The sequence below is a fragment of the Accipiter gentilis genome, chromosome W (assembly GCF_929443795.1).
Source record: "Accipiter gentilis chromosome W, bAccGen1.1, whole genome shotgun sequence".
In the NCBI taxonomy this organism is placed as follows: Eukaryota; Metazoa; Chordata; class Aves; order Accipitriformes; family Accipitridae; genus Astur; species Astur gentilis.
This window is the reverse complement of record NC_064918.1, coordinates 466,612-479,921: the sequence shown is the minus strand read 5'-3', so window position 1 is coordinate 479,921 and position 13,310 is coordinate 466,612. Positions and strand designations below refer to the sequence as shown.

General features: G+C 44.0%; 1 protein-coding gene across 1 annotated transcript in view; it reads right to left on the bottom strand.

Annotated features, from left to right (window-relative positions):
* Positions 1-13,310, bottom strand: part of LOC126035325 (geranylgeranyl transferase type-1 subunit beta-like) — an 82,555-nt gene that overhangs the window by 11,680 nt on the left and 57,565 nt on the right. Inside the window, 2 exon segments of the mRNA XM_049793828.1 lie at positions 1,103-1,211; positions 1,485-1,669. Coding sequence (XP_049649785.1) covers positions 1,103-1,211; positions 1,485-1,669 — 294 coding nt within the window.

The following is a 13,310-nucleotide window of genomic DNA, read 5'->3' as shown; positions in this document are numbered from 1 at the left end:
GAAAAGCTTGCTTTATAGAAAACAGTAGTGTACAGACAGGAACACATAAATCAAAGCAAACAGCTTTATTAGTAGTCTTGCCTTTCTCAAATCTTATATCAAACTATCTTAAAAGACAGGTTGAGGAACTTTTTACATGATTGGGGTTTTAAACATGCTGTTTTTCTTCCTAACCTCCTAAGTAAACAGCTCATCAAGACAAACAGAAATATTTCCTCAAAGTGACACTGATTGGTCTACATAATGTACACCAAATATAGCTAGTCATCAGGAATCCTAAACTGGTTTTCAGGGGAGGAAGCATGTCATGAGCACTATATTATCAGTGTGAGTCCACTCTGACAAATTGTCAACTGTTCTTCAAAATGAAATGATGCCATGCTGAAATATCTCTGTGCAGATTCTGAACAGTCTCCTCCTTTATTATAACTATGTTTTTATCTTGTTTGGTGAGTTTATGGACTGTTTATCTTCTCTGTACAAAATGCCACTGAACATTACTACTGGAACAAAGTTTGTTTTCATATCTTTACAGTATCTCTTTTGAATTCTAGCATCTTTTCAAATTATCAGTTTCCACTTCCAAAATGCAACCAATAACTGTTTCAGATATACTATGTATAATTTCTATATGTAATTACAATCTGTAAATCATAATATGTAACTATCATCTAAACCGAGTTGAGTATTTTTAAATACATCAAAGATTTCTGAATAAGCTCAATGGGCTCATTTCTTAAGGAAATAAACATTCTGAAATATTTTACTCAGACCCTTTACAAAGAAATCCACTGCAGAGTATGATTTTTAATTAGAATGGTTAAACACATATGGAAAAGCTTGTCCAGCTCTAAACAGACAGTGATACTGTTTTGGTGATAGCCTTAACTGACAGCAGCTCACTTCCTCTGATGCTTAACAAGGAAAAACTATATCCCTTTCCCTCTAAATCACGAAAATCTCATATTTTAAGGTTTGGGGTTTTTTCCATTATTTGAAGGAGACTGGGGAAAAAAACCTCTCTTACACCTTTCAGATATTTGACTGCTGGAATATATTTGTAGCTTAAAACACTCACCATAATTTTGAGAAGTAAATTTACCTGGATGGCTATCTGGCCATTTGGCAAATCCACCAACAAGACGATCTTGAGTTGACAGGATGTAATTGCGGTTTCTCTCAAAATTTGTATATTGGAATATGTTCAAGAGCTGAAAAGGAGTTAGAATGTTACAGTAATATACTAAACTTGAGTATATTTTTAAATATTTAAATAAAATGTCTATTTACATAGATAAGTAGTGCAATATAGCACTAATCTGTTAATCCTCCTTATCTTGCATTTTTTCAAGACAAAACCCTTTTATAGTGATCTTTGCATATTCTTGTACTTGTGCCAAATATGTAATTTTTCCAAGTAAAACAAGATGGTTAAAGAAATCAAAACAAGGCAGTAACTATCCTGTAGGTTTTCTGTACACTACCTTCAAAGTTGCTCCCACCCAAAAGGAATAGCAGGTGTCTACAGGTTTGTTGGGTCGTCCATTGTAGCCATTCTGTTGTCTCATTATACACCACCTTCTTATCCTGTTCAGTTCTTTTTCTGAAAAAACTTCCTCCAGTTTACCCATCAAACACAGCGATGCAATACCACAAAATGTAGAACCACCTATGAGGAAACAGTTGTTTATGCAATGTTTTAAGATACTCAGATTTTCACTGAAGCCTGTATGATCTCAATCAGAATTTTAACTAGGGTAATATCAATGGATTTCTAAAAAGGGTACAACAGGAATGAGTAAATGGTAATGCAACAGAAGACATTTCTTAATATGTTACTTGCACAAGAGAGCTAATGGGAAACCAGCAACCAGACTATCAGACTGAAGCAGAGATGCCAAAGGCAGTCACAGACACAACTCCCCAGAGAAGAAAAATAAACTGAAGGGTAAGTGTCTGACAAGCAGTAAGCAAAAAAAACCCCAAACCCCAAAACACACCCCCCCCCAATCCAAAATATGTGGTTAATGCTATGAAAAAACTGGAGGATTCCCATGGTTGTAGCAAACACACAAATTATGCTTCTAAGGATTTTTTTTTATTGCTAAGGAAACTGCAAGGTAAAATTTGAAATTAGAAGAGAAACTCATATTCTCTGTCTGTGTATCATTGCCATCACTTTTAAAAACCCATCAAAGCTCATTCTATTACCTGTAATCATATAATTACAGCCTGGAAGTAAGCTGTTGATACAAGACATGGGGAACAAGATCCACTGTTACACTATTATGACACTAGAAAATCTAAGATTATTTTTCATTCTGATGTTGAAATGCAGGAAGGATACTGAAGTAATGATATTTGTTATCGTTAGCATTCTACAGCAACTTATTTAACTACATTTTAAAATATGTAGGGGTATAATTTAAATTTTTCAACTTTGTCAGGGGTCTAGGGACCAGCTGCTGGATGAAATGACTATCTTGATTAACTGGAGATGAGGAACAGCATCAGGTTGTCTGTGCTGTTCATATCTGCGTGAGTGCCAGTATTGTAACAGTGTGTGAAAGGAAAGAGAGTCTGTTCCTTTAAGGGTATCTGGTCAAGGGCCTTTTCAATGCAAAAGGGGATATTAAGAAAAAGGGGGAAGCCATAAACAATAAAATATATAGAGAAACAAACCTAACCAACAAACAATAAGAGAGGCAGTGATGAGAACCAAACCAGGTCAGTCACACTAATTGGTAAAGATATATGGAGTGTGGGAATATTTATTCCATTAAGATTATATGATCAAGGACCTTGTCAAATGAGGAAAAGGGGGAAGCCATAAACAAAACATACACATATTCTGGTTTCAGCTGGGATAGAGTTAACTGTCTTCCTAGTAGCTGGTACAGTGCTATGTTTTGAGTTCAGTATGTGAAGAATGTTGATAACACTGATGTTTTCAATTGTTGCTAAGTAGTGTTTAGTCTCAAGTCAAGGATTTTTCAGCTTCTCAAGGCCAGCCAGCGAGAAAGCTGGAGGGGCACAAGAAGTTGGGATGGGACACAGCCAGGGCACCTGACCCAAACTGGCCAACAGGGTATTCCATACCATGTGACGTCCCATCTAGTTTAGGAACTGGGGAGTGGGGGCAGGGAATCACCGCTCGGGGACTAACTGGGTGTCGGTTGGCGGATGGTGAGCAATTGCCCTGGGCATCATTTGTACATTCCAATTCTTTTATTACTACTGTTGTCATTTTATTAGTGTTATCATTATCATTATCAGTTTCTTCTTTTCTGTTCTATTGAACCGTTCTTATCTCAACACACGGGTTTTGCTTCTTTTCCCTATTTTCTCCCCCATCGCACTGGATGGGGGGGAGTGAGTGAGCGGCTGCGTGGTGCTTAGTTGCTGGCTGGGGTTAAACCACGACAACACACAAACCTGACAGGCAAACACAATGGAGACAAAGACAGGAAACAAACCAGGTCAGTCACACTAATTGATGGGCTATCAGGAAACCACAGGCAAACTTGGACTTTGCAAGTTTGCAAGGGTCTGGGCAGTGCTACCAGGGTGTGACCAGTGCCCCCTGCTCCTGGTACAGCATTGTTGCCAAGATATGGTGACACCCATTATGGAATAGCCTGTATGATCTCAATCAGAATTTTAACTAGGGTAATATCAATGGATTTCTAAAAAGGGTACAACAGGAATGAGTAAATGGTAATGCAACAGAAGACATTTCTTAATATGTTACTTGCACAAGAGAGCTAATGGGAAACCAGCAACCAGACTATCAGACTGAAGCAGAGATGCCAAAGGCAGTCACAGACACAACTCCCCAGAGAAGAAAAATAAACTGAAGGGTAAGTGTCTGACAAGCAGTAAGCAAAAAAAACCCCAAACCCCAAAACAACCCCCCCCCACCACCAATCCAAAATATGTGGTTAATGCTATGAAAAAACTGGAGGATTCCCATGGTGACACCCATTATGGAATAGGGAAGCATAACAGCACATAAAGTATTCTGGATGGCAAAACCCATGATCCCCCAGTGGTCAGGGATGCCTCCTGTGACTATTCACTCAACTCTTGCTCAGATTTTGGCTAACACACAGCTCATGCTAAGACCTGATGTATGCTGGGAGAAGCACCATTAGGTTGAAGGGAGAGCAACAGGTAGGCAGGACACAATGGACAGGAAGAGATAAAGATCATTATGCAGCTATTGCCATCTGCAGCTTGCTGTCTCTTGCAGACAAAATTCTTGCATATTTATTGTCTGGCAGCCTCTTCAGAATCCACTAACTTATGGAAATGGAAAAGACTAAACTCCCAGATGGAGAGATATAAATATATCAGCTTATCCAAAAGGCTTTTGAAGGAGATCTAACAGCAGCCAGTCTGCTAAGGCCTTCATGCTTCCTGGTGTGATACAGAGGATGCCTGCACTGTGATGGAGGGAAAGGGGAACACCCTCACTGTTGGCTAGAGTATCGTGACACTGCCTCCATCGTTCTTCTTCCTCCAAGGATTGAGTGAATGACTTGTCTATTTTTTAAAGTCAGAGTCTAGATTATGATTATTGTATTGCATGCTGATTATTAAGAATTTGACGTGATCTTCAGAGGGTCCAGGTGACTGAAAAGTCTAGGTAACTGAAATTTTAGGTAATAGTAAAGCTATGCTAATTACTAGAAATTTTAGGTAATGATAAGCTAAGCTGATTACAAAAATCATTATGTAATAATAAAGCTCTAAATATAACTACAACCCTGTGGCCAATTTTCATTCTACCAAGGATCCTTAAAAGAACCTGCCTGTCCGTGTAGCGTTGGGTGACACAGACGTACAGAGGGGCTGTGCTGGTACTTGGGGAATCCACAAATGTGCATGTGCTTGTGAATTTAAAGAATGTTGTGTGTGTGCCTTCACTAGTGAACTATCTCTACCACATATATTGGTTGTATGTGGCAAGGTCTTGGTAGCAGGGGGGCTACAGGGGTGGCCTCTATGACAAGAGATCAGGGGCTGCCCCTGTGCTGGACAGAATCATTTCCAGCCATTTCCATTTACTGCTGTAAAAGACAATAAAAAATATTTCTATAAATACATTAACAACAAAAGGAGGGCTAAGGAGAATCTCCATCCTTTATTGGATGTGGGGGGAAACATAGTGACAAAGGATGAGGAACTTCTTTGCCTCAGTCTTTAATAGTAAGGCCAGTTGTTCTCGGGGTACCCAGCCCCCTGAGCTGGAAGACAGGGACAAGGAGCAGGATGAAGTCCCCATAATCCAAGGGGAAATGGTTAGCAACCTGCTACACCATTTAGACATACACAAGTCTATGGGGCTAGATGGGATCTAGCCAAGGGTATGGAGGGAGCTGGTGGAAGTGCTCACCAAGCCACTTTCCATCATTTATCAGCAGTCCTGGCTAACCGGGGAGGTCCCAGTTGACTGGAGGTTAGCAAATGTGACGCCCATCTATAAGAAGGGCCAGAAGGAGGATCCGGGGAACTACAGGCCTGTCAGTCTGACCTTGGTGCTGGGGGAAGGTTATGGAGCAGATCATCTTCAGTGCCACCACACGGCACGTACAGGACAAGCAGGTGATCAGGTCCAGTCAGCATGGGTTTATGAAAGGCAAGTCCTGCTTGACTAACCTGATCTTCTTCTATGACAAGGTGACCCACTTAGTAGATGAGGGAAAGGCTGTGGATGTTGTTTACCTGGACTTCAGTAAAGCCTTTGACATCGGTTCCTACAGCATTCTCCTGGAGAAACTGGCTGCTCATGGCTTGGACGGGCATACACTTTGCTGGGTAAAAACCTGGCTGGATGGCTGGGCCCAAAGAGTTGTGGTGAATGGAGTGTCAGAGACCAAAGGAGTTAATGTCTCAAATATTGTGGTGGGGCAAGTTCTGCTTAAAGAGGAACTCTGCATAACAACAAACCCTGCACAGCAAGGAACCACAGGCAGGAAACAGGGCAGGGAGGGCATGTTGGAGGGTACGCAATTCCCAGTTCTGTGTTCTGATACGCTGAGCAGGGCAGATCACCATACATGGCCAAAGGTCAAAGAACAGTTGTACTTGCAGGGAGGGAGAAGTTGCTCCCCAAACGACCACCCAAGCCCACCCACCCATTTCCCGAAGGTTTTGGAAGCACAAACTGTGCATGAGAACTAATTAGCCTAATGAGTTCGAGTGCCCACCCAAAGGAGGGGCAAGGAGATTATAAAAGGACACAAACTGAAGCCCCACGTACGCATGCCCACTGGAACTGGACCCTTCCACTGACTGGACCCCTCAACTGACTAAACAAACACTGGACCCAGGACTGGTGAAATCTTTCTCTTTTCTCTTTCTTCTTTCTCGCTCCTTTTTTTCCCTGTAATCCCTACACCTCATCCCTTTAGACATAAACTGTTGAGCAAGTCTGGGACTAGGAGTGGATCTACCCGTCCCTAGGCTCCTCTCTGAGAGGCAGTCTAGAAAGCAAGGGGGTCTACTCTGAACCTCATGACTCAATGGGAAGGCTCTCCTTATTGTCTTCCCTGAACTGATCCCGAAATAAACAAGGCCTGTAGTATATGTTTGGTGTTGTACGGTTAGCATGTTACACAGTTCACTGGCATAGTTTCATGCCAATTCTTGTTGTGAGCAAATAAAAGTTGAGTTTTGTGAGTTAAAGGATCCCTGGTGTTGTTTCACCTTAATCCTGACCTGGGAATCAGCAAACCTAAGTCGTCGTCCTGAGAAATTGGAGTTAAATCCAGTTGGCGGCCAGTCACAAGTGGTGTTCCCCAGGGCTCAGTACTGGGGCCAGTTCTGTTTAATATCTTTATCAATGATCTGGATGAGGGGAGTGAGTGCACCCTCAGTAAGTTTGCAGACGACACCAAGTTGGGAGGCAGGGTTGATCTGCTTGAGGGTAGGAAGGCTCTACAGAGGGATCTGGACAGGCTGGATTGATGGGCCGAGGCCAATTGTATGAAGTTCAACAAGGCCAAGTGCCGGGTCCTGCACTTGGGTCACAGCAACCCCATGCAATGCTACAGGCTTGGGGAAGAGCAGCTGGAAAGCTGCCTGGCGTAAAAGGACCTGGGGGTGCTGGTTGACAGCCGACTGAATATGAGCCAGTAGTGTGCCCAGGTGGCCAAAAAGGCCAATAGCATCCTGGTTTGTATCAGAAATAGTGTGGCCAGCAGGAGTAGAGAAGACATTGTCCCCCTGTACTCGGCACTGGTGAGGCTGCACCTTGATTACTGTGTTCAGTTTTGGGCCTCTCGCTACGGGAAAGACATTGAGGTGCTGGAGCGTGTCCAAAGAAGGGCAATGAAGTTAGTGAAGGGTCTAGAGCACAAGTCTTATGAGGAGCGGCTGAGGGAACTGGGGTTGTTTAGCCTGGAGAAAAGGAGGCTCAGGGGAGACCTTCTCACTCTCTACAACTACCTGAAAGTAGCAAGGTGGATGTTGGTTCCTTTTCCCTAGCAACAAGTGATAGGACGAGAGGAAATGACCTCAAGTTGCAGCAGGGGAGGTTTAGATTGGATATTAGGAAAAATTTTTTTACTGAGAGGGTTGACAAGCATTGGAACAGGCTGCCCGGGGAAGTGGTTGAGTCACCATCCCTGGAGGTATTTAAAAGACATGTAGGTGTGGTGCTTAGGGTTTAGTGGTGGACTTGGCAGTGTTAGGTTTATAGTTGGACTCAATGATCTTAAGGGTCTTTTCCAACCTAAACTTTTCTATGATTCTACGATTTCTGTGATAACATATTTAAGAAAGGGTAAAAAACATTGCACAGCAGTTGTGAGAGAGGAGGAAGGAAGAAAAACAAAGCATGAGAAACAACCCTACAGACAGTAAAGTCAGTGAAGAAGGAGGGGGAGGAGGTGCTCCAGGTGCTGGAGCAGAGATTCCCCTGCAGGCCGTGGAAAAGACAATGGTGAAGCAGGTTGTCCCCCTGCAGCCAGTGGAAAGGACTATGCCAGAGCAGATATGGATATGCTCTGAAGGAAACTGCAACCTGTGGAGAGCCCATGCTGGAGCATGCTCCTGGCAGGAACTGCAGCCCATGGAGGACCCACACTGGAGCAGACATATCCTCAAGGACTGCAGCCCATGGGTGTGAGAGACTGAAAGAGTTAATATCTCAAACATTGTGGTGGGGCAAGTTCTGCTTAAAGACAAACACTGCACAGCAAGGAACCAAGGTGAAAAGCCCATCAGCTCAGACATCAGCAACAGGAGGGGGAGGGCATGCTGGAGGGTGGGCAGCTCCCTGTTCTGATAAGCTGTTCTGGTACAAAGATCAAACAATGGCAGTGTCTGCAGGGAAGGAGAAGTTACTCCACAAATGACCCCCAAGCCCAAAGGCTCACAAACTGCTCATTAACCTGACGAGTTCGGGTGCCTGCCCGAAGGAGGGGCAAGGATGATAAAAGGACACAAACTGAAGCCCCAGGTGCGCAAGCCCACCGGGACTGGACCCCTCGGCTGACTGGACCCCTCGGCTGACTGGATCCCTTGGCTGACTGAACCAATGCTGGACCCAGGACCGGCGAAATCTTTCTCTCTTCCTTTTTCTCTCTCTGTCTTCTTCTCTTTCCTTTTCCTTTTCCACAATCCCTACACCTCATCCGTTTTAAGATATAAACCGTTGACCAAGTCTGAGACTAAGAGTAGATCCAGCCACCACTGGGCCCTTCTCTGAGGAGAAGTCTGGAAAGCAAGGGGGTCTGCTCTGAACCTCATGACTCAACGGGTGGGATCTCCTTATTCCCTGAATCGATGTATATGGTTACACAATTTACAGAAGTAGTCTTATGGCAATTCCTGTTGTGAGAAACCCTGCCACCTACTACCACGCCTCCCCAGTTCAGTTTGCTTCTGTCATGAATAAAATCTTTAACTGATCGTTTGGTGTCATTTCACCTTAATTTAGCCCGAGGGAATTTTGAATTAAACAGGACGCCCTGGTCTGTCCAGTCTGGGTCGTGACAGTAGGAAGGACCAATGCTGGATCACAGAAAAGGTGCGAGGAGGAAGTAGTGGCAGAGATGAAGTGGTATGAACTCTCGGTAACCCCCCACTTCCCGTCTCCCCTGAGCTGCTATGGCAGTATGGGGGGAGGCAGGGCAGGGAAGAGGAGTCTGGAATGAAGGAGGGAAGTTGTGCCTGGGAAGAAGGGAGGGGAGGGTGAGGGACAGCTATTTTAGTTTTTGTCTTTCTCACCAACCAGATCTGTTTTAATTGGTGTACTGGTTTTGGCTGGTATGTGTTGGGAACTGGCTTGATGAAAAAGGACATGGGCCTGTGGAAAAGTTGTGCGAGCAGAGTTCTGTGTGAAAGAATGTCAGTTTGAGCAGCAAGACTAGGCCTTGGCCGAAAATAGCTGGCTTTACTGATATCAGGAGAAAAACAACAGCTGGTCTCACTGTTATCAGGAGAAAGATAGGGACGGTGTGACCTTGGCATAACTTCACAAGTAACTTTTGAAGAAGTTCCCAGGAGAAAGTTACTGAACACGCGTAGCTGCCAACCACAAGTGGGTGTGTTTTAGTAATGAATAAACATTAGCAATGTACCAATCATATTAGGACTAGTAGGCATAATTATCGCAAACTGTATAAATATGAGCTATCCGTGCAAATAAAGTTGAATCACTTCTATCACTCATATTGGGTCGACTTATGTGCATTCCTCCGCCGCTCCAACAAATGGCGCCCGAACAAGGACCGAAAAAAGGGGAATAGGAGCGACGGACACTGAGAAGCACCGGTAGCAGCGACCGGGGGGCAAAAGATTAACCGAACGCTGATCGTCTTGGTTGGTGTGTTAACTCTCGTGCCTGGACCGTCCAAAAGGGGTTCGCCGTCAGTGAGGGCTACTGGAAAAAGGCTGCAAAGACTTTTTAACCGAGGTGCCTTAATCAAGGTAGCACCCAGGAGTATCAAGAAGCCGGCCGGCAATGGATCAAGAGGTAGCCCTAAAATTATTACAGTGCTTTTTAGAAAAGCGGGGAGTAAATTGCGTTAAGCAAATTTCGGGGTTAGTCGCGCTGGGTTGCGTTAAGGGATGCTTTAAGAATCCGGATTTATTATTTGAGGAGAGTGAATGGCGTAGATTAGGAGACGTATTATGGGATATGGTAATTGACGATGATAAATCAGCTAAAAAAATAATGAAGCAAGGACAGAAACCTTTCAATTAGTGTGGGTATAGCTTTTGAGCTTAGTACCTGGAATGCTATTGGAACCTCCCTATGGGATGAAATTAGTGACGGGTCTAAAGAAGTTAAAGGTCTTGCAACTTTATGGAAATTGATTAAGACAACTCTGTAAGAAATGAAAGCAGATCGTAAAGCGTCTGCGTCTGCTTTTGCTGCTCTCTCTCTCCAACCGCAAGTGAAAGGGAAAAGCGGGGAGAAAAACATAATGCAGCGAGAGAGACTTTTTGGAGCTTGTTCGCCTGCTCTTGTGCCCTTGACTTCTGCTCCACTCCCTGGGACTGCCGATATTAATCAGCCATACGACAGTTCCCAAGCCTCCCTATCTGTACGATTAAAGGAAACCCTACAGAATCAGGGAGTGAGTAAAAATCTGCCCATGAAAAAACCAGCCCTCAGATACCACCGTTAAACATGAACAAATTATACCTAGCATATACCCTGATTCAAATAATGCAAACAAGGATTTGGCTACTCTAATAATAGAACAAAAAGAGACAATGTTAGAATTGTTAAAGGAAATGCAGAAAAGAGACGGGGAAACCAACCGCACCCGTGATAGACGCGGAGCCGCTTGTAATAGCCGCTGCAGAAGAAAGGCAGAGACATTGGAGGGGTGTAATAAAAGATGCCATTAAAGAAGGGACTATGCTCTAAGCATTCCCAGTTATTGCATCAAATGGACAGAAAAAATGGGAGGAGTTTGACTGGAAGGTCATTGAGAAATTAAGGAATGCTGTGAGTCAGTACGGAATCAAATCTGCGTTAACTCACCAAATAATGCAATTCATTTTTTCTGCTGATACGCTGATACCTCAAGATATTAAACAGCTAGCACAGTTGATTTTGACACCCGCCCAAATGTTAGTGTTTTTCTGGCAGTGGGAGACGTTCTGTGATAGGGAACAAGCAACATCACGACAACAAACAGATCCCTTATGGGGAGTAACCACGCAGATGCCGATGGGTAATGGACCCTTCGCATCAGGGAACGCTCAGTTACAATGTGTCACTGAGGTTCATCATCTATCACAGATGTTGGCGTATCAAGCTTTTCTTACCATACCAAACAATATGCGCAGCCATGCTTTTACCCAGGTGAAACAGGAGTATAACGAACCTTTTGCACAGTTTATTAATAGACTGCATATGACCATCCTGACATGAACGAGGGCATGAAAGAAAACATGTTCAAAATACTCGCTTTTGAAAATGCTACTGAAAAGACACGCAAAGCATTGTGTAATTTGATGAAAAATGCAGACGTCGTTGATATGATAGAATACATGGATCGATCAGTGGAGTCACAGAAAGTAGCCTATGCTGCCACAGCTCTCCAAGGAGCTACAAAGAAACACAAGGCCAGTAAGACACCCTTGGTCAAGTGTTCTAACTGTGGCAAACGTGGACACATTAGGAGCAAATGTACAGGTACTGTTAACAGTAAGTGCTGCAACAAGTGTAAGAAAGATAACCATACCACCAAGAATACAGGAAGAAGGGAAACTTTAAACCGACTGCGAAGGCCCCTCGCGCGGCAACACAAATGCAAGGGGCTTGAGCTGCCAGCCCTCAGGCAGCCTCGCAACCGCCAGATCCGCCACCGCAGGAAGCTCCGGAGTGGATGTGGAAACCGCAGTCAACATAAAGGGACCATTGGGGTGTGGACTTAGTGCATTTTTAATGGGGCGATCTTCAACAGCTCTAGAAGGAATTCTGGTGCTCCCAGGGCTTATTGATGCAGATTATTGTGGGACTGTGAAAATTATGATTCATGTTTTAATCCCTCCTGTTTCTATTCCTAAAGGTACCAGAATAGCACAATTAGTTCCATTCAGGTCGTGCGTTCCGAACCCAGGTGAAGTACAACGTGGAGATGGTGGATTCGGCTCCACAGGGAAACCACAGGTATACTTTGCCATGGACACAACAAGAGGTAAACCAGAAAAGGTAGTGCAATTGGAAGGGCCCGATGGAGTTGTCGTCAAGAAACCGATGACAATCAATACAGGAGCTGATGTTACGATTATTTCACGATGCATTTGGCCTCCATCATGGCCATCGATCAATCCAAATTTTGGTATTGCTGGGATAGGGGGCACACAAGCCACCTTAGTAAGTCAGCTACCGATTACATTTGTGTTCCCCAATGGTGAACACATTACGACGTGTCCGTATGTCATGACTACCCCAACTGAATTGTTTGGCCTCGTAGGCCGTGATTTATTGAGCCAAATGAAGGCAATGTTAGTGACGCATCCTTTTTAGGAGCGGTCATGGAGGGGCAGCCAGTCCTGAAAATTAACTGGAAAACAGATGACCCTGTTTAGATTGATCAGTAGCTGCTAAATTCTGAATCACTGCTAAAAATACAAGAGTTAGTTGAGGACCAATTGAGAGCGGGACATGTTGTTCCTTCTACTAGTCCATGGAATACATCAATATTTACCATTCCCAAGAAAAGTGGGAAATGGAGACTGTTACATGATCTCAGAGCTGTGAATACGGTGATGCACAGTATGGGAGCCCTGCAGCCAGGTTTGCCATCTCCAGTTATGCTTCCAGAAGAATGGGATTTGTTAATTATAGATCTAAAAGATTGCACCCAGATGGCGCTGAACGGTTCGCCTTTTCGGTACCATCGATTAACAAGGCAGAAACCTATAAGAGATACCATTGGGTCGTGTTACCGCAATGAATGCGCAATTCCCCCACGATGTGTCAGGTGTATGTGGCCTGGGCATCAGAGCTTGTAAGAAAGCCATTTCCTCAGTAACTTGCCACAGGATGAAATTTTAACTCAATTGCAGGACATCTTAAGCCATCGCGGAGTAATAATCATTCCTGAAAAGGTGCAAAAGGCAGCACCTTGGAAGTATTTGGGGTGGCACATAGATGCTAGCAATGTTAAACCTCAGAAGGTTCAAATAACATGAGAAATTTCAAAGTTACATGATGTCCAGAAGCTTGTGGGAGATATCCAGTGGGTGCGGAATCTTTGCGGTATCACTAACGGCGATATGACCCCTCTGGTAGAACTCTTGGGTATGAGAACACTGTGCAGATGAGAAATGGGAAA